At 45.3% G+C, this 20,918-nt stretch overlaps 2 protein-coding genes across 12 annotated transcripts in view; both read right to left on the bottom strand.

Annotated features, from left to right (window-relative positions):
- The window catches only part of LOC307027144 (retinal guanylyl cyclase 2-like), a 32,662-nt gene extending 22,811 nt beyond the window's left edge, over positions 1–9,851 (bottom strand). For 4 of the 5 annotated variants that reach the window (XM_079695334.1, XM_079695335.1, XM_079695338.1 and 1 more), the window contains exons 1-10: positions 9,806–9,851; positions 4,876–5,124; positions 4,498–4,728; positions 4,210–4,365; positions 3,981–4,123; positions 3,742–3,897; positions 3,339–3,488; positions 2,731–2,950; positions 2,493–2,568; positions 2,304–2,388 (exon numbers count right to left, since the gene is read on the bottom strand). In XM_079695334.1, coding sequence (XP_079551460.1) covers positions 2,304–2,388; positions 2,493–2,568; positions 2,731–2,950; positions 3,339–3,488; positions 3,742–3,897; positions 3,981–4,123; positions 4,210–4,365; positions 4,498–4,728; positions 4,876–5,124; positions 9,806–9,836 — 1,497 coding nt within the window. In that variant the 5' untranslated portion in view covers positions 9,837–9,851. Of the gene's footprint in view, positions 1–2,303; positions 2,389–2,492; positions 2,569–2,730; positions 2,951–3,338; positions 3,489–3,741; positions 3,898–3,980; positions 4,124–4,209; positions 4,366–4,497; positions 4,729–4,875; positions 5,125–9,571; positions 9,761–9,805 lie in introns of those variants that run through there. The other variant, XM_079695336.1, reaches the window with a different exon arrangement.
- Positions 9,852–11,280: 1,429 nt separating this feature from the next.
- LOC307027147 (uncharacterized protein) lies at positions 11,281–14,446 on the bottom strand. 7 transcript variants are annotated; one of them, XM_079695339.1, is made up of 5 exons: positions 14,149–14,446; positions 13,421–13,514; positions 13,174–13,215; positions 12,988–13,092; positions 11,281–12,766 (listed from the first exon to the last, which is right to left on the bottom strand). In XM_079695339.1, coding segments are annotated over exons 1-5 (360 nt in total). In that variant the 5' UTR covers positions 14,151–14,446; the 3' UTR covers positions 11,281–12,649. The 7 variants fall into 7 exon arrangements, 2 of the variants coding, with proteins under 2 accessions (XP_079551465.1, XP_079551466.1); XR_013804555.1 differs by having other exon boundaries at positions 13,342–14,446; XM_079695340.1 differs by having other exon boundaries at positions 13,421–14,446.
- Positions 14,447–20,918: the final 6,472 nt, after the last annotated feature.

Genomic DNA, 20,918 nt, shown 5'->3' with positions numbered 1-20,918 from the left:
TACTGTCTCTTGTACCTGGTACTGTCTCTTGTACCTGGTCCTGTCTCTTGTACCTGGTACTGTCTCTTGTACCTGGTACTGTCTCTTGTATCTGGTACTATATCTTGTATATGGTACTGTCTGTGGTACCTGGTACTGTATCTTGTATCTGGTACTGTATGTGGTACCTGGTGGTACCTGGTCCTGTCTCTTGTATCTGGTACTGTCTCTTGTATCTGGTACTGTCTCTTGTATCTGGTACTGTCTGTGGTACCTGGTACTGTCTCTTGTACCTGGTACTGTCTCTTGTACCTGGTACTGTCTGTGGTACCTTGTAGTGCATCTTGTACTGTCTCTTGTATCTGGTACTGTCTGTGGTACCTGGTACTGTCTATTGTACCTGGTACTGTCTCTTGTATCTGGTACTGTCTGTGGTACCTGGTCCTGTCTCTTGTACCTGGTACTGTCTCTTGTATCTGGTAGTGTCTCTTGTACTTGGTCCTGTCTCTTGTACCTGGTACTGTATCTTGTATCTGGTACTGTCTGTGGTACCTGGTACTGTCTCTTGTACCTGGTACTGTCTGTGATACCTGGTCCTGTCTCTTGTACCTGGTACTGTCTGTGGTACCTGGTACTGTCTCTTGTACCTGTTACTGTCTGTGGTACCTGGTACTGTCTCTTGTATCTGGTTCTGTCTGTGGTACCTGGTACTGTCTCTTGTACCTGGTACTGTCTCTTGTATCTGGTACTGTCTGTGGTACCTGGTCCTGTCTCTTGTACCTGGTACTGTCTCTTGTATCTGGTACTGTCTGTGGTACCTGGTAGTGCATCTTGTACCTGGCACTGTCTCTTGTATCTGGTACTGTCTGTGGTACCTGGTACTGTCTCTTGTACCTGGTACTGTCTCTTGTATCTGGTACTGTCTCTTGTATCTGGTACTGTCTGTGGTACCTGGTCCTGTCTCTTGTACCTGGTACTGTCTCTTGTATCTGGTAGTGTCTCTTGTACCTGGTCCTGTCTCTTGTACCTGGTACTGTATCTTGTATCTGGTACTGTCTGTGGTACCTGGTACTGTCTCTTGTACCTGTTACTGTCTTTGGTACCTGGTACTGTCTCTTGTACCTGTTACTGTATGTGGTACCTGGTCCTGTATCTTGTACCTGGTACTGTCTCTTGTATCTGGTAGTGTCTCTTGTACCTGGTACTGTCTCTTGTACCTGTTACTGTCTTTGGTACCTGGTACTGTCTCTTGTACCTGTTACTGTCTTTGGTACCTGGTCCTGTCTCTTGTACCTGGTACTGTCTCTTGTACCTGGTACTGTCTCTTGTATCTGGTAGTGTCTCTTGTACCTGGTCCTGTCTCTTGTACATGGTACTATATCTTGTATATGGTACTGTCTGTGATACCTGGTACTGTATCTTGTATCTGGTACTGTATGTGGTACCTGGTCCTGTCTCTTGTACCTGGTACTGTCTCTTGTATCTGGTACTGTCTGTGGTACCTGGTCCTGTCTCGTGTACCTGGTACTGTCTCTTGTATATGGTAGTGTCTCTTGTACCTGGTACTGTCTCTTGTATCTGGTAGTGTCTCTTGTACCTGGTACTGTATCTTGTATCTGGTACTGTCTGTGGTACTTGGTACTGTCTCTTGTACCTGGTACTGTCTCTTGTATATGGTACTGTCTGTGGTACCTGGTCCTGTTTTTTGTACCTGGTACTGTCTCTTGTATCTGGTAGTGTCTCTTGTACCTGGTCCTGTCTCTTGTACCTGGTACTGTATCTTGTATCTGGTACTGTCTGTGGTACCTGGTACTGTCTCTTGTACCTGTTACTGTCTGTGGTACCCCGTACTGTATCTTGTATCTGGTACTGTCTGTGGTACCTGGTCCTGTATCTTGTACCTGTTAATGTCTCTTGTATCTGGTAGTGTCTCTTATACCTGGTCCTGTCTCTTGTACCTGGTACTGTATCTTGTATCTGGTACTGTCTGTGGTACCTAGTCCTGTCTCTTGTATCTGGTAGTGTCTCTTGTAACTGGTCCTGTCTCTTGTACCTGGTCCTGTCTCTTGTATCTGGTACTGTATCTGGTACTGTCTCTTGTACCTGGTACTGTCTGTGATACCTGCTCCTGTCTCTTGTACCTGGTACTGTCTGTGGTACCTGGTCCTGTCTCTTGTACCTGGTACTGTTTGTGGTACCTGGTACCGTCTCTTGTACCTGGTACTGTCTGTGGTACCTGGTACCGTCTCTTGTACCTGTTACTCTCTGTGGTACCTTGTACTGTCTCTTGTACTGGACCCCTGTAGAACGAATGGGTTTCTGACCTTTTTGCTGACTTGAGTGTCGACGAAGACGATGTCGTCCAGAGTCAGGATGAGTTTGGTGATGCTTGCTTTTCTTTTGTACTTCCTGCACACACACATTATTATTAATATATATATATATATATATATATATATATATATATATATATATATATATGTGTGTGTGTGTGTGTGTGTGTGTGTGTTCACTTTATCCAGTAGATAAAAGCTCCAATCAAAGCGCAGAACAGCAGGAAGGCAAAGAACATGGACACCGTTTCCGGACCTGCAGATAAAACTGGATTATTGAAACTACACCAGCTTGATCTGGACGGACCACAAATACACCAGGGACATGTCCACTTAGGGACCGATTCACAGAGAAGGAGCCTTATTTTTACTTATCAGATAAAGTTATCCCTTCCTCCCTGCAGGTCAGTGAACTCACCCCCACTGCAGGCCTCCTCTGGGCTGAACCAACAGAAGCTGGCGGAGGGGGGTTTTCCTCCAGGGAAGATGAAGGTGTGACTCAGAGGTTTCAGGCTTCCGACCGGCCCATGTGTGTGTGTCGGAGCGAGAGTGTGTGTCGGCACAAATCTGTCTCCATCGCTGTCCAACACCACGTACTTGGCCTGCATGCCCCGCCCCTCTTTACCTCCGTACACCACCTGAGAGATGAAGACGGAGGTAATCATGACACCGAAATACTTCAAGAGCAGCCGGTGGGAAACTGTAAGACACCCGCATAAAGCAAGATGAAGATGTAACCCGGATTACTACAATTAAGTCTTCAGTCTGAACAATTCCTTCAATTTTAGACTTTAGTTACTATTTCCCGAAACATCAATTTACGACAATGACATTTTAATTAGTGAAATATCAAATCAAATCAAGTTTTATTTATATACCACATTTTTTTAAAGATTTTTGGTCAAGCCAAAGTGCTGTACATATAATACAAAAAAAAAACTACAGTAAAGACACTTTACAGCAAATACAAATATATATTTATTTAGAATAAATTATAACATTTTATTTGATGTTTAATGGATAGACCTGATTGAAGCCCTGGAAATCAAAGCCTCCATCTGATTGGATGAGCTGGTTGCCTGTCACCCAATGCCCGCCCCCTGCCTGACGACGCTCCTCCACCGCCTTAGCAACGAAGTACACCATGTTAAAGATGGTGCCGAAGATTGGAGACACCTGCAGACAAGATGCATGGCAGAGTTAACACACACATTAATATTCATATATGTGTGTGTTTATTTGGTGATGTGTAGTGTGTGTACAGTATGTGTAGTGTTGTAACCTTGGTTGCAGACACAGCAGTCCAGATCTCACGGTTGATCTGCGCCTGTCTGAAAGCTTCGTAGTGGTGTGAACAGTGTGTGTGTGTGTGTGTGTGTGTGTGTGTGTGTGTGTGTGTGTGTGTGTGTTTGTGTGTGTGTGTTGTAACCTCGGTGGCAGATACAGCTGTCCGGATCTCACGGTTGATCTGCGCCTGTCTGAAGGCTTCATAGAAGCTCTGGTCGGACGCCATGGTAACGGTGAGGACTGAGCTGTAGGCGTGGCGGAGCTTCGTGCTATTGCTCAGCTGAGGAAATGCTATGTCCTGTTGGACGAGGATAGAGAGATTTACCTGCACATGAACTTCTTCTCGGTATTTAAATGTATAAATATACAGTGATGTGTTACCTGGTACGGCATGGCGTACAGCAGCGCGTCGTACGGGATGAACACGTAACCGTCGGCAACCATCCCCGTGTCCAGAGCCGTCAGCAGGAGCTCCCGCTGATCCTCTCCACCAATCAGAACAGAGCTCATGCACATGATGACCACTGGAATTAAAACGTTAAAATAATTACATAACATAATGTAACATTAAACCTCCAGTAAATTACAGCTCTGTGTTTTCAGTGCTGACCTTTGACCTTGTCCGCCACTCTGATCGCTCGCAGAGCCTCCTGAGCGCCACCGTTTTTATTGGTTTTCATGGTAACTACCGGACCAATGGGCAGCCCTAGTGCTCGGAGCGCAGAGGCCACTTCTTGTCCGGTACTCACCCAAAGGTCTGTTGGAGCTGATAACCAAACAGGAAGAGGTAGTGTTTACATAGTGCTAGACCACGCCTCCAAAGTGTAATCATGACAGACCACGCCCCAACTGTGTCGTCATGACAGACCACGCCCCCACGATGACATCACAGACTCACCTGAGATGACGCCCACGTGTGCCCAGCGGAAGAACCGCAACACGCTGAAGAGCAACCTGCTGGGCTGGGGGAGGGGCGGCAGGTTGGGCCAATCAGCACCCAGACAGCCTGGAGAGGCAAGCCCCACCTCCCAGTGCTGAGCCAATAAAGAGGCAGCATGGCAGAGGGCGGGGCTGAAGGGGCCGATGTAAGCGTGTCCATAACCCTCCATGTCCCCGAGTTCTGTCAGTGCTGGAAAAAACAAGAGGAAAAGTTAATTGAAAAGGAGTTAATCAGGAAACTGAAAATACATTAGAGAAATTATTAAAAACAGAACGACTGACACAGACAGGCTCTGATTGGTGGATAACTCAGACTGGCTCTGATTGGTGACCGAACCTTTGGAGGCGGAGCAGTCCTCGTCCAGTAGCTTCACGTCGTACCAGTAGCCTCTGCTCAGCCCGGTGTCACTCCGTAACCGTGACAATGCCAGGTTGGCAGCCGCCGTCGGCATGGCGCGGGAGAAAAGGGGGTCACATGACCATGGTCCAATCAGAGCCAGCTTAAAGGTCGCCGTCCACACCTCTGTGGAGCATAGCAACCATAGACATGCTCCTAGCAACCACCGGGGACGCTGCATCCTGGTTCCTGCGGAGACAAAACAAATATTATTAACAGGACCTCTCGTCCTGACGCATTGTGATGACATCCCTTCCTGGAACAGAATTATCCGAGAGAGAACAGACTGTCAGCTAGGACCCTGAACGCACCACCTTTAAACCTGACTCACTGTGATGACATCACTTCCTGGGACTCTTTACAGAATTATCCGAGAGAGTGACAAACGATGTTTGTGTCGGTGTCTCAGACCGACTGAGAACAGATCCAACCCAACTGACTGCTGTGGCCTCCGACCTTTCAAACACTATTGCGGTAAGCATGTTGTAACTTCCGGTTGTTGTTGTTGTCACTGTCACTACCCGATCTGCAGCTCTGCCCGATCTGCAGTGCGCATGTGCGAGATAGTCCGCCATATTGGAGAACTCCGGACGGCAACCCAAGAAGGACACTTGACACAGTGGCTTTTGGCAAAGCTGAAAAATAAAACTCGAGAGAGATGAGTTATTGTTGTTACAACGTGACTTCACTATTATTTAACAACTCTTTTTATTGCGTTCTTTTATTTGGGGTTAAGTACATTGTCAGAATAAGAGAGAAATGCATTTAACTTCTGTTAGACAGCCATATGCCATACATTTTTGCATACATTCACAGTAAATATTTATTCAGTATGATAGCTGTCTAAATATTTTATTATTATTATTATTATTATTATTATACTAAATCTGTCCGACTTGTCTGATCCTGGATCACAAAAAATGGGAATTCAAAATCTGATCGGATTTGATCGAGATTAAAAGTTTTGAACTACTGGGCCCTGGTGACAAAATCAATCTATTAGTCAATATTACATGGTGACCTCACCAATCTATTAGTCAATATTACCTAGTGACATCACCAATCTATTATTCAACATTGAGTCAATATGACCTGGTGACCTCACCAATCTATTATTCAATATTGAGTCAATATGACATGGTGACATCACCAATCTATTATTCAATATTGAGTCAATATGACATGGTGACATCATCAATCTATTAGTCAATATTACACGGTGACATCATCCATCTGAGAATCAATATTACATGGTGACATCATCAATATATTAGTCAATATGACCTGGTGACATCACCAATCTGAGGGTCAATATTACATGGGACATCATCAATCTATTAGTCAATATGACCTGGTGACATCACCAATCTGAGGGTCAATATTACATGGGACATCATCAATCTATTAGTCAATATGACCTGGTGACATCACCAATCTGAGGGTCAATATTACATGGGACTAGGGCTGCAACAAACGATTAATTTGATAATCGATTAATCTATCGATTAATGAAACGATTAATCGACTATTCGGACTATTACTGTATGCCTTGCACAATTTTGTCAAACGCTCTTATTTAGCCATCAACTTTTAGATTTAGCTTGAGGTTATTTTAGGCATGTGGAAACTACAATGAAGACAATAAAGATGAATACTTGATTAAAAAATACACATGTTATTAAATTAACTAAACACATTTTGAACAAAATTAGCATTGCTTTTTATTTAAATTAAATAAATAATATTTCACATCAAACAAACAAGTGTTTTAACAAATCGTATTAAATAATCTGATCACAGAACTGTAAACAGAATAGCTGAAACTTTAACAAAATAAATAACTCAGTTACCTATAATCATTAACCCATGTTTGTATAATTGAGTTAACTCTGTGTGTTGCTGCTAGCATACATAACACCTGACGTGGAAACGTTACTCGTGGATGGGGCTACAGAGCTACTAGAAAGACAGTCGAACCCGGTGCATTTCTCCGTCTGAATGTGGTGCACTTTTGCTAAATGTTTAGACAGATTGCTCGTGTTACCGCCCTTACATGCTAAACTCTTATTGCACTTTTGGCAACGAGCATTGTCCACATCGAGACGGGTAAAGTTTAACCACACCTCGGAGCGCGTTCTCTCCGCCATCTCCGCAGTGTGCTGCTGCATGTAGCAGCTGCGTGTGTGTAAACTGCCCCGCCCCCTCCCACACTGACGGGGGAGAGAGATCTCGTCTGATCGAAAATACATCATAGACGCTTTTGTTTGTCTTTTTGCATGTTAGGAACGAGTTGGCGACACTAAGACTGCGATATAATGTTTTTGTAGCAATAATACATGACACATATTTTTTAAATGTGTCCAGTACCGATAAAAAGACCAATAACGTTGGAGCTTAACGGCACTTAAAACACACGTGATGACGTCACCAACGAATCGACGACTGAATTAGTTGGCAACTAATTTGGTAATCGATTTTAATCGATTAAGTCGATTAGTTGTTGCACCCCTACATGGGACATCATCAATCTATTAGTCAATATGACCTGGTGACATCTCCATTATATTTAATAGATACCATGTTGTAAATAACAACTGTTTGCCCTGGATCTGGAGTTAAAGGATCAGACATTTTGAAGGACACATGTCCACTTTAGTTTACATGGACTACTGTAATCTTGATGAATATTTATCAGCTTGTTCTGATAAGATGACACTAACTATAAAACAAATAAATTAGCATTTAGCTATGAAGGCTTTTTCCTAGTGTTTCTTTCTTCAGTCAGTAGTCCTGTACCTTTGTCAGGTTAGGGTTAACAATACACACACACACACACACACACACACACACAGATACACACACACAACCTACCTTGGTCTCAGAGACTCATCAGTCCGAACAGAAACCCTGAATAATTGTGTTGAAAAAGATAAATCCTCTGAACGCGAGCAGCAGAAAGTGCTGATGTCGGTCAGAGAGCCGAGAGGATTTACTTTAATCTCATTTAGAGTTCAGAGGAACCGGCTGTGTGTGTGTGTGTGTGTGTGTGTGTGTGTGTGTGTGTGTGTGTGTGTGTGTGTGTGTGTGTGTGTGTGTGTGTGTGCAGAGGCGCGGGAAGGTATTTTGAGTGGGGGTGCTGAGGTGCTGGACTCCAGTGAACACTATTACGGGCACTATAGAGCACGCACAAAAAAACTCCCAACACGCAAACACACAGTAAACCGCGATTGTTACAATGAAGGCTCGATAATCAGCTCACGGCATATAGGCAGTAGGGGTTTCACAACTACCAATATTTACTAGTCGACTAGTTTTTCAAAATAGTAGTCGACTAGTCGTCACGTCATAATAGAGACACACAAAGAGAGGTTTACAACTGTATTTTCTATTGGAACTCATACAGTAACATTAAACACTGCATTTTAATTTGTGTTACATGGCTGAGTAAATAACAAACACTGGACTCACCAAAATCGACAGCAAAAAACTCTTGTTTACATAAATGCCACGTAAATCCAGTGCGCAACAGCGCATTGCGCAACACTTCGCTGTCCTCCACGATAACGTCCACCTTTCCATATTTTTGGTTTGAACACCAACGCATCGACATGTGAGGGAAGGAGGCTTGACCGCTTTCGGGTGACAGTGTTGCCTGCCAGGGAAAAAACCCTCTCACTCGGGGTGCTTGTGGCTGGAATAGCCAGGTAGCTCCTCGAAAGCGGGGGAAGCGGTGCACGTTTTCTGCCCACCACTCGAGTGGATTATCCATTGTGGGGATATGCGGTGTCCGCTGGCAGTAATCCCGTAGCTCATCATCCGCATCACTGTTGACCCGTGTTTTCTTGCTGTTCGTTTGCCTCTGTTCAGTGCTGACGCCGGTCGGTTGCTCACTGGTGCTAGCATTACTGCTAGTGCTAGCTGTCGGGAGAAGGTGTCTCATCTTCAGATGGTTGCGCATAGCAGATGCATTTGTATTGTACTTCAGTACAGCTGTACACAACTGACACTTCACTGTGGAGTTGGTTACATCTTCGTTGAAGTACTGCCATACATAAGAATGTCGGACGTGTTTTGGAGCATTTTGCAGCACCTCGTTTACCTCCATTTTTTTCCACGACTAGTCGACTAGGGCCTACAGCGCGCACTAGTGGTAAAGGTAGTCGACTAGTCGATTAGTTGGTGAAACCCCTAATAGGCAGGGGTAAAGTGCTATTTTTTACAAGTGGGGAGCGGACCTCACCTCCTCTAGGGGGGTCCGGGGGGATGCTCCCCCGGGAAGATTTTTTTTAAATATTGAAGTTAAAAGCATCAATCTGGTGCACTTTGAGAGCAACATGAAGAGATCTATGGATACATCTCTCAACACCCAGATGAAACACAACTGTAAGCAGATGTTTTTTTTCTTTATGGATATTTTACAAATCACTCCCCTTTCAAACTGTATTCTTGTTTTACTGCCATATAGTATTTCATAATGGTTTTTCCTTTATTCTCTTATTTTTTTATAACTATAATGATCATATGAAGGTGTGCCGCGGAAATAATCTTTTGAATAATTTTTGACCAAACCGTTTGAGACCCATTGAGATAACTTCGACTAAAGTTAACTATCTAAACCCTCAGTCCTTTAGCTCACCTGAGCCTCTCAGTCTGAGAGTAGAGCTCTCCTCCAGCTTGTTGTGGAACAAACAGCTCCGTATGTCCGTTAGTGCAGCTAGCTAACCAGATGCTAACAACACGGTCCCTGCTGCTGGCACCGGTCCCTCTCTCTCTCTCCCTCTCTCACACACACTAAATGCGCTATTTCCGCACACACACAGAGCCGCGAGCTTGAAGGACACAAGCACACTTTTATTTCCATGCAACTCACTGATTGGTCTGGTGTCTTGCCTCTGTTGCATTCACTGAACACGGGAAATTACAGTGCTGCCGTCCTTTCTAGTGTCTTGATGAGATTCAGGTAAAGCACGGTTAATGTATTATATTATTGAGGTAGAATTGTCCGGGGCTACAGAAAAAAAATTCGGGGCAGGCCAAAATATTATTTTACCAACAATGTGGAATTTATTGGATACATATTACACAGATTATGCACAGCGGGAGCAGCAATAACCGTCAAATAATAATTCAGACAGGGGAGCTCCGCACCCCCTGCCTGCCGCTAGGGGGTGCTGCAGCGCCCTCAGCATCCCCCTTCCCGTGCGTGTGCGTGTGCGTGTGCGTGTGCGCGCGTGTGTGTGTGTGTGTGTGTGTGTGTGTGTGTGTGTGTGTGTGTGTGTGTGTGTGTGTGTGTGTGTGTGTGTGTGTGTGTGTGTGTGTGTGTGTGTGTGTGTGTGTGTGTGTGTGTGTGTGTGTGTGCGCGCGCGCGCGCGTGTAGGGCCAGCACTAGTATTTGCAGCCCTAGGCGAGATTTTAGCACCAGATTCTAATAACAACAGCGCCGGTGTTGTGTCAAATTATGCACCCCCGTCATGAAATGCACCCCTTGACACGGGAAGGCGCATTTCTAAATGACACGTTTACACCTTAAAACGATGTTTAAAACAAAAAGTAAACGTTCAGGGTTTTTATTAATGGTAATTTTCAGACTGTGAGTTGTTTAGTGGTAGCTCATATAGTCTTGATTATTCTGGTTTAACTTTTCGCTCCGTATTTGATGGTAGTGTTGTCGAAATTCATTCGTCACTTCCTTTTCAGTTTTTGTTTTTTTTAATCTTTCTTTTTATTATTATTGTTACGTCCTGTCTGTATAAACCTGCTTTAAAATGTATTGTTTAATTTTACATAGTTGTCATCTAATAATCAAAATATATGTTTACATAGTCTTTGTCAGCATATTTTTGTTATGCACCCCTTGCTATCTTACATAATGAAAGTGTCACATTCATGAAACTTGCTCCATTTATTGGTACCTGTCCTAGAACCATACCCTGAAAGATGCTTGAGGGTGGGATTAATAGAAACCTCTTTTGGGGCGGCATGCATTTTATGACAGGCCTGGTTGCCACGATATGCCCCCCCTGTGTGTGTGCTCTTCCTTAAGAGAACACATCATGCCCATAGCTTTTAATTAGACACTAAAAGATCAGTGTAAACACAGTCAGACGTGATAAATAACACCCGAGTACCGCACAATTTAGACAAGTTATTTGCAGCACCCTGTTGTACGTTCAATTTAGCTGACAAACCTTTGACAGCATACATCATCACAATGCACCCCAAGGGAGGATTTTAATACTTCCATTACAGAGCATGTATTATGTCTCATTGATGTAGGTATTAAGGAGTTTAAATTACTTATCCCCTGGTTGCTGAGAGTTGAGAAAATACAAACTGAACATGCAATTCATGTTAGGGGATATTTAATCCATCATCAAGTTACAGAGACTACATAAAGGTCTTTTTTACTGAACACTTAATAATTCCCTATGCTAACAATAGTTGCATTGGTTGAAATGACAGTGGACAGTTAATGATGGTTCCTTCGGGGCATTATGTGCATCCAGGGCACAAGTACGGTTGGTCCACTGGGGGCCTTTGTACACATTGGTGATGGTACCACCGCTGGCAAATGTCACAGCAAATCTGAGAAAACAATAAATACTTGTTATGTAAGGTATGCATTATGGGATTTTTTTATGATAATAGAATATCTCTAATGTATTTCCCACTAACATTCTAACCATTCCTTCAATTATCGAAATCTTTCAAAAACATAAATGTTGTGTTATGAGAAAGAAATACATTTTCAACTAAGATGTATGGAAAAACCAGCAAAACATTAATCCTTTATCAGTTAATGCTGAAGAGGCCAAATATAGTAGCAATTACCAACGCTAATGTTATGTTGATAAAGTCTGGAAACATATTTCTGCTCATTTTCTTTATTTGTAATGTGCAACAGGAAGTGACCCGATGTTCTCCATCCTGCTCCTCCAACCCGCAGTAACAGCAAAGCCTGCTTAGATCATCTGTTGAGACAATATCTTCAGATAAACCACATTGCAGATTTGGGGTCTAGGTGACTCATTCCAATTTCTGACTAAAAGGTCAATTATATTAGGACACATTTGTTGTGGTCTTTTATTATTTTGTGTGAAGAAAAGCACATTCAAACACATAGCTGTTCTAAAGGATGAAATGTGAGCGCAGAGGCAACCTCTGCTCCTTCTTCCACACTCTCCTTACCCTCTGGAGAATGGGAACCTGCTCAATGTCATTACAAAACATCCAACACTTCTTTCTTTTGTTGTTCATCACATGTATTAGCTTTACAGCTTTGATTATAATCAGTTCAAGGTTCAAATGAACTGAGGATATCAGTTCAAAGTAACACACACCAATGAGCACATTGGAAGAAGGAAGATGGGGAAATGTCACATCTTAAATACACCGCAGAATTGAAAGGGTGTGTTAGAGTGTGACGTGTGTAGCCTTTATGGAATTGCAGTTCAAGATGGCTGCCTGCGATGCTTCATATGTTTTCTGTATAGTTTGGAATTGAGATACACAATATACTGTATGTAGTGACTATTCACCCTAATCTATACTTAAGCCACTGTGTTGCTTTTAAAACCCTGATGATGTCCCTGGTCGATATGAACCCAACAGTACCAATGGTCCAAGCAGTGATACAATACAACAATTTGCATGGCACATTATTAATATATTAGATTATTGATGCATACTTATGAGATAACATTCATAAAAGTAACTACACAAAGTCATTGACAATGTTGAGAAAAATATCAATGTCCAGCCTCAGCTCGTGCACTGCCTTCTGGGAGGTTTCAAACTCAATGGCCTCCCCCAGTAAAGTCTTCTCTGCAAACTGAAGAGAACTCTGATTAGTAATGGACTGCATGGTCTATGATTCTACCCTCCAATGGAACACAGACAAATGACCCAACAGATTTAAAGAATGACATGTTGTGTAGTTTGACACACTTCAGTACATCTTTGATCAAGAAGTATAAAAACAAGAGATTCAGTCTAATTGCTACTGAATTTGAGTTTGAGAGTAATGTTTGGGTAAATGCATTTCACACTCACTTTTAAGGCCAGGACACCACAGGATGTGCCGTCTTGTTGGCGATTATGGGGAGGGTGCTGCATGTCCACCTTGACACCTTGCAGCCTTCCATCCTCAGAAAGGCTCTACAGTATGTAGATAGTACATGGTCAAGATGCAGCACATCATACACTGTGTCACATGTAGCTTGTAGACTGCAGGCACACCTTCTCCAAGTGGATCCAAGAAGAGGGTTTTCTTCTCATTACCTTTTATTATTCACATGGAAAAACAACATGCATTAGGCAGGAAGCATACACTAGGCAGGTACGATGCAGGGTATTGTTTAGATGTTATCAATAATAAGTGACAGCATGTATGTGTGGCCCGGTTACCTTGCAGATCACTAATCACATATGGTGTATACATCACTATGGATACAGATTGGAGCTTCAAATAGGCTCCTATTCTCACCACCAACATCCAGTGATGGTTCTCGTTCACAATTCCCACGATGACTGTGTGTGCCATTGGATCAACCTGAGAGTAGTTCAGAAGTATGACATTCCTGTTGGGAAACACAGATCTGCAACATTTACAAAGTCATTCCAATCATGTGCATACCCGGATTCTTCCAAATGTGTTTCCAGATGGCGGTCATAGCGTAGCTGTCAATAACAGCTGCTTGGCCGTCTTTGCACTGGCTCAGTCTTCTTACAATGAGTGGGAGGTAGGCAGTGATCACCCACTGTGATACTCTCCACTACACTGTTCTAACGTCACTGCATTTCCTTTTATGATTTAAGTCAATCAAACTGTAATTCAATGTTTTGTGACTCATTAAAACAAAAATTGCCCATAAGGGAATTATATAAAATATAAACATATGGTAATGTGAGCAATACCTCACTCTCCAGCTCCTTGTTTGGACCAGTTTGTGATGTCACAGAAACAGAGTTTGTGATGTCACAGAAACAGAGTTTGTGATGTCACAGAAACAGAGTTTGTGATGTCACAGAAACATTGTTTGTGATGTCACAGAAACAGAGTTTGTGATGTCACAGAAACAGAGTTTGTGATGTCAGGACGTGTTCATCCTTCCCAGCCCATGCTCCTGCTCATCTGAACAAATACATTAATGCACCAACATTCATGTTTACATCATTACTATTCAAATTAACACTCAACATCAAAACACCTACATTTGTTAGAGTAACAGTATTTATTGGAGCAGGTGAGACTGATGGAGCAGCAGGTGAGACTGATGGAGCAGCAGGTGATGGAGCAGCAGGTGAGACTGATGGAGCAGCAGGTGAGACTGATGGAGCAGCAGGTGAGGCTGATGGAGCAGCAGGTGAGACTGATGGAGCAGCAGGTGATGGAGCAGCAGTGATGGAGCAGCAGGTGAGACTGATGGAGCAGCAGGTGATGGAGCAGCAGGTGAGACTGATGGAGCAGCAGGTGAGACTGATGGAGCAGCAGGTGAGGCTGATGGAGCAGCAGGTGATGAAGCAGCAGGTGAGACTGATGGAGCATCAGGTGGGACTGATGGAGCAGCAGGTGAGACTGATGGAGCAGCAGGTGAGACTGATGGAGCAGCTGGTGAGGCTGATGGAGTAGCAGGTGAGGCTGATGGAGCAGCAGGCGAGGCTGATGGAGTAGCAGGTGAGGCTGATGGAGCAGCAGGTGAGGCTGATGGAGCAGCAGGTGAGACTGATGGAGCAGCAGGTGAGACTGATGGAGCAGCAGGTGAGGCTGATGGAGCAGCAGGTGAGACTGATGGAGCAGCTGGTGAGGCTGATGGAGTAGCAGGTGAGACTGATGGAGCAGCAGGTGATGGAGCAGCAGGTGATGGAGTAGCAGGTGAGACTGATGGAGCAGCAGGTGATGGAGCAGCAGGTGATGGAGCAGCAGGTGATGGAGCAGCAGGTGAGACTGATGGAGCAGCAGGTGAGACTGATGGAGCAGCAGGTGAGGCTGATGGAGCAGCAGGTGATGGAGCAGCAGGTGATTGAGCAGCAGGTGAGGCTGATGGAGCAGCAGGTGAGACTGATGGAGCAGCAGGTGAGACTGATGGAGCAGCAGGTGAGGCTGATGGAGCAGCAGGTGATGGAGCAGCAGGTGAGACTGATGGAGCATCAGGTGGGACTGATGGAGCAGCAGGTGATGGAGCAGCAGGTGATGGAGCAGCAGGTGAGACTGATGGAGCAGCAGGTGATGGAGCAGCAGGTGAGACTGATGGAGCAGCAGGTGATGGAGCAGCAGGTGAGGCTGATGGAGCAGCAGGTGAGACTGATGGAGCAGCAGGTGAGACTGATGGAGCAGCAGGTGATGACGCAGCAGGTGATGGAGCAGCAGGTGAGACTGATGGAGCAGCAGGTGATGGAGCAGCAGGTGAGACTGATGGAGCAGCAGGTGAGACTGATGGAGCAGCAGGTGAGACTGGTGGAGCAGCAGGTGAGACTGATGGAGCAGCTGGTGAGACTGATGGAGCAGCTGGTGATGGAGCAGCAGTTGAGGCTGATGGAGCAGCAGGTGAGACTGATGGAGCAGCAGGTGAGACTGATGGAGCAGCAGGTGAGGCTGATGGAGTAGCAGGTGAGACTGATGGAGCAGCGGGTGAGGCTGATGGAGCAGCAGGTGAGGCTGATGGAGCAGCAGGTGAGGCTGATGGAGCAGCAGGTGATGGAGCAGCAGGTGAGACTGATGGAGCAGCAGGTGAGACTGATGGAGCAGCAGGTGAGGCTGATGGAGCAGCAGGTGATGAAGCAGCAGGTGAGACTGATGGAGCATCAGGTGGGACTGATGGAGCAGCAGGTGATGGAGCAGCAGGTGAGACTGATGGAGCAGCAGGTGAGACTGATGGAGCAGCTGGTGAGGCTGATGGAGTAGCAGATGAGACTGATGGAGCAGCAGGCGAGGCTGATGGAGTAGCAGGTGAGGCTGATGGAGCAGCAGGTGAGGCTGATGGAGCAGCAGGTGAGACTGATGGAGCAGCAGGTGAGACTGATGGAGCAGCAGGTGAGGCTGATGGAGCAGCAGGTGAGACTGATGGAGCAGCTGGTGAGGCTGATGGAGTAGCAGGTGAGACTGATGGAGCAGCAGGTGATGGAGCAGCAGGTGATGGAGTAGCAGGTGAGACTGATGGAGCAGCAGGTGATGGAGCAGCAGGTGATGGAGCAGCAGGTGATGGAGCAGCAGGTGAGACTGATGGAGCAGCAGGTGAGACTGATGGAGCAGCAGGTGAGGCTGATGGAGCAGCAGGTGATGGAGCAGCAGGTGATTGAGCAGCAGGTGAGGCTGATGGAGCAGCAGGTGAGACTGATGGAGCAGCAGGTGAGACTGATGGAGCAGCAGGTGAGGCTGATGGAGCAGCAGGTGATGGAGCAGCAGGTGAGACTGATGGAGCATCAGGTGGGACTGATGGAGCAGCAGGTGATGGAGCAGCAGGTGAGACTGATGGAGCAGCAGGTGATGGAGCAGCAGGTGAGGCTGATGGAGCAGCAGGTGAGACTGATGGAGCAGCAGGTGAGACTGATGGAGCAGCAGGTGATGACGCAGCAGGTGATGGAGCAGCAGGTGAGACTGATGGAGCAGCAGGTGATGGAGCAGCAGGTGAGACTGATGGAGCAGCAGGTGAGACTGATGGAGCAGCAGGTGAGACTGATGGAGCAGCAGGTGAGACTGGTGGAGCAGCAGGTGAGACTGATGGAGCAGCTGGTGAGACTGATGGAGCAGCTGGTGATGGAGCAGCAGTTGAGGCTGATGGAGCAGCAGGTGAGACTGATGGAGCAGCAGGTGAGACTGATGGAGCAGCAGGTGAGGCTGATGGAGTAGCGGGTGAGACTGATGGAGCAGCGGGTGAGGCTGATGGAGCAGCAGGTGAGGCTGATGGAGCAGCAGGTGAGGCTGATGGAGCAGCAGGTGAGACTGATGGAGCAGCAGGTGAGACTGATGGAGCAGCTGGTGAGGCTGATGGAGTAGCAGGTGAGACTGATGGAGCAGCAGGTGATGGAGCAGCAGGTGATGGAGCAGCAGGTGAGACTGATGGAGCAGCATGTGATGGAGCAGCAGGTGATGGAGTAGCAGGTGAGACTGATGGAGCAGCAGGTGATGGAGCAGCAGGTGATGGAGCAGCAGATGAGACTGATGGAGCAGCATGTGATGGAGCAGCAGGTGATGGAGTAGCAGGTGAGACTGATGGAGCAGCAGGTGATGGAGCAGCAGGTGATGGAGCAGCAGGTGAGACTGATGGAGCAGCAGGTGATGGAGCAGCAGGTGAGACTGATGGAGCAGCAGGTGATGGAGCAGCAGGTGAGACTGATGGAGCAGCATGTGATGGAGCAGCAGGTGATGGAGCAGCAGGTGAGACTGATGGAGCAGCAGGTGATGGAGCAGCAGGTGAGACTGATGGAGCAGCAGGTGATGGAGCAGCAGGTGAGACTGATGGAGCAGCAGGTGAGACTGATGGAGTAGCAGGTGAGACTGATGGAGCAGCTGGTGAGGCTGATGGAGTAGCTGGTGAGGCTGATGGAGCAGCAGGTGAGGCTGATGGAGCAGCAGGTGAGACTGATGGAGCAGCTGGTGAGGCTGATGGAGCAGCAGGTACAAATAAATGGAGCAAGTTTCATGAATGTGACACTTTCATTATGTAAGATAGCAAGGGGTGCATAACAAAGATATGCTGACAAAGACTATGTAAACATATATTTTGATTATTAGATGACAACTATGTAAAATTAAACAATACATTTTAAAGCACGTTTAGACAGACAGGACGTAACAATAATAATAAAAAGAAAGATTAAAAAAAACAAAAACTGAAAAGGAAGTGACGAATGAATTTCGACACCACTACCATCAAATACTGAGCGAAAAGTTAAACCAGAAGAATCAAGACTATATGAGCTACCACTAAACAAAGAAAATTACCATTAATAAAAACCCTGAACGTTTACTTTTCGTTTTAAACATCGTTTTAAGGTGTAAACGTGTCATTTAGAAATGCGCCTTCCCGTGTCAAGGGATGCATTTCATGACGGGGGTGCATAATTTGACACAACACCGGTACCGATGCGCCCTCCCTCTCTCCCTTGCTCACTCACATTTTGGCTGTGAGCTGCGGGCGCCTGATAAGCCAACATCCCCCATCGTCATCACTTACAGCGCCCATCGTACAGGGCAAATGAAACGTGTAACCGGGGTGAAAAGGGTGTTACATTTACTTAATTATGAATATTGTTACATCAAGGCCGAAAATTAGGATGAGCCCCAACGGTCCAAAATGTTAGGGTTAGGGTTAGGATCCAGATCTGGCACCCTAGGCGAACATCTATAACGCCAGTCCTACGGGCCGGCCCTGTGTGTGCGTGTGCATGTGTGTGTGCGTGTTGAATCTCTGGCCATTTTTTAGGATTAAAATTTTCCTCATCAAATATAAAATAATAATACTGACAATATAAAATGAAATACCACTTTTAACAAACTAAATCTACCAAATTATAACATTTAACACGTTAGCATTAGCTGTGTCCTGCAGTGTGCCAGTGTTAGCTTTGTTCCTGCAGTGTGTCAGTGTTAGCGTTAGCTTTGTTCCTGCAGTGTGTCAGTGTTAGCGTTAGCTTTGTTCCTGCAGTGTGTCAGTGTTAGCATTAGCTTTGTTCCTGCAGTGTGCCAGTGTTAGCATTAGCTTTGTTCGTGCAGTGTGTCAGTGTTAGCATTAGCTTTGTTCCTGCAGGGTGTCAGTGTTAGCATTAGCTTTGTTCCTGCAGTGTGTCAGTGTTAGCATTAGCTTTGTTCCTGCATTGTGTCAGTGTTAGCGTTAGCTTTGTTCCTGCAGTGTGTCAGTGTTAGCGTTAGCTTTGTTCCTGCAGTGTGTCAGTGTTAGCGTTAGCTTTGTTCCTGCAGTGTGTCAGTGTTAGCATTAGCTTTGTTCCTGCAGTGTGTCAGTGTTAGCATTAGCTTTGTTCATGCAGTGTGTCAGTGTTAGCATTAGCTTTGTTCCTGCATTGTGTCAGTGTTAGCATTAGCTTTGTTCCTGCAGTGTGTCAGTGTTAGCATTAGCTTTGTTCCTGCATTTTGTCAGTGTTAGCATTAGCTTTGTTCCTGCAGTGTGTCAGTGTTAGCGTTAGCTTTGTTCCTGCAGTGTGCCAGTGTTAGCGTTAGCTTTGTTCCTGTAGTGTGTCAGTGTTAGCATTAGCTTTGTTCCTGCAGTGTGTCAGTGTTAGCATTAGCTTTGTTCCTGCATTGTGTCAGTGTTAGCATTAGCTTTGTTCCTGCAGTGTGTCAGTGTTAGCATTAGCTTTGTTCATGCAGTGTGTCAGTGTTAGCATTAGCTTTGTTCCTGCATTGTGTCAGTGTTAGCATTAGCTTTGTTCCTGTAGTGTGTCAGTGTTAGCATTAGCTTTGTTCCTGCAGTGTGTCAGTGTTAGCGTTAGCTTTGTTCCTGCAGTGTGTCAGTGTTAGCGTTAGCTTTGTTCCTGTAGTGTGTCAGTGTTAGCGTTAGCTTTGTTCCTGCATTATGTCAGTGTTAGCATTAGCTTTGTTCCTGCAGTGTGTCAGTGTTAGCTAGAGATGTCCCGATCCGATCACGTGATCGGGGATCGGAGCCGATCACGTGATTTTCAAAAGATCGGTATCGGGAGAAAAAAAATTGGGGATCGGTTTTTTTTTTTTTTTTTTAAATACTTTTTTTTTTTAATTTTGTATTCAATGTAACAAAACAAAAATGACCATGTTCAAGTCTTAAAGTCATCCTGAGGCCTTAGTTTTGGTTTCAAATTACACAACATCATGTATGTGTTGCTTCTTTGGGGCTTGTTTTCATAGACCTGGTTGCTTATTTCTCTCAAATCTGGCAACAGAGTGGGCAGGGCGCAGTGTCTAATTGTAGCAGTAAGCTAACGAGTACTGATAAGCTTTATTTTGTTTTGATCCAATGCTGCACGACTGAACTGATCCAATGCTGCTGTGAAAGAAAGAAGCTATATCCATGTTGGATAGAATATCCAATTTAAATAAAATAATAACCGTAAGGGACAACTTGAATGCTTTTTTTCTTTTTTTTCTCTTAATGCATTGCATAAAGATCGGATCGGGAAAAATCGATATCGGCAAATTGTCAAAATCAAATGATCGGAATCGGATCGGGAGCAAAAAAAGGTGATCGGGACATCCCTAGTGTTAGCATTAGCTTTGTTCCTGCATTATGTCAGTGTTAGCATTAGCTTTGTTCCTGCAGTGTGTCAGTGTTAGCGATCGCGGTGTTACTGCTTGGTGCTGATCTGATAATCTGATGTGGATTAGCTCGATTTAGGGTTAGGGGTCAGAGGTCGCAGCTGGTCTGCAGCCAGGAATAGAGGCAGGATTACAGAGAGCTGCTAACCATCAGTGGGGGTGATTATCATAAGAGGGGGTAGTTATTAAGTATCAGAGGGGGTAGTTATCAATCAATGTTTATTTATATAGCGCCCAATATCACAAATGTTACATTTGTCTCAGTGGACTTCACAGTTTGTACAGAATATCAGTATGACAACACGACACCCTCTGTCCTTAGACCCTCTGTCCTTAGACCCTCTGTCCTTAGACCCTCTGTCCTCAGACCCTCTGTCCTTAGACCCTCTGTCCTTAGACCCTCACATCGTACAAGGAAAACCTTCCAGAGAAAAACCCCACAGTTTAAAGGGGAACATGGGAGAAACCTTAGGGAGAGCAACAGAGGAGGGGGTAATTATTAACCATCAAAGGGGGTAGTTATGGCCATCAGAGGGGATAGTTATCACCATCAGAGCGGGTAGCTATTAACAATCAGAGGGGGTAGTTATTAACCATCAGAGCGGGTAGCTATTAACAATCAGAGGGGGCAATTATTAACCATCAGAGGGGGTAGTTATCACCATCAAACGGGGTAGTTATGGCCATCAGAGGGGATAGTTATCACCATCAGAGCGGGTAGCTATTAACAATCAGA

The sequence above is a fragment of the Notothenia rossii genome (genome assembly GCF_949606895.1).
Source record: "Notothenia rossii genome assembly, contig: scaffold_215, whole genome shotgun sequence".
NCBI classification, from domain to species: Eukaryota; Metazoa; Chordata; class Actinopteri; order Perciformes; family Nototheniidae; genus Notothenia; species Notothenia rossii.
The sequence above is the reverse complement of the archived record's forward strand: the minus strand, read 5'-3'. Positions and strand labels throughout refer to the sequence as shown.

Bases quoted from the DNA above. Each gene is read 5' to 3' on its own strand.
- LOC307027147 (XM_079695339.1), bottom strand. The intron at 13,093-13,173 runs GTGTGCCTGCAG...TACATACTGTAG, and splicing joins CTTGGATCCACTTGGAGAAG to AGCCTTTCTGAGGATGGAAG. The intron at 12,767-12,987 runs GTGAGTGTGAAA...AGTTCTCTTCAG, and splicing joins GTGGTGTCCTGGCCTTAAAA to TTTGCAGAGAAGACTTTACT.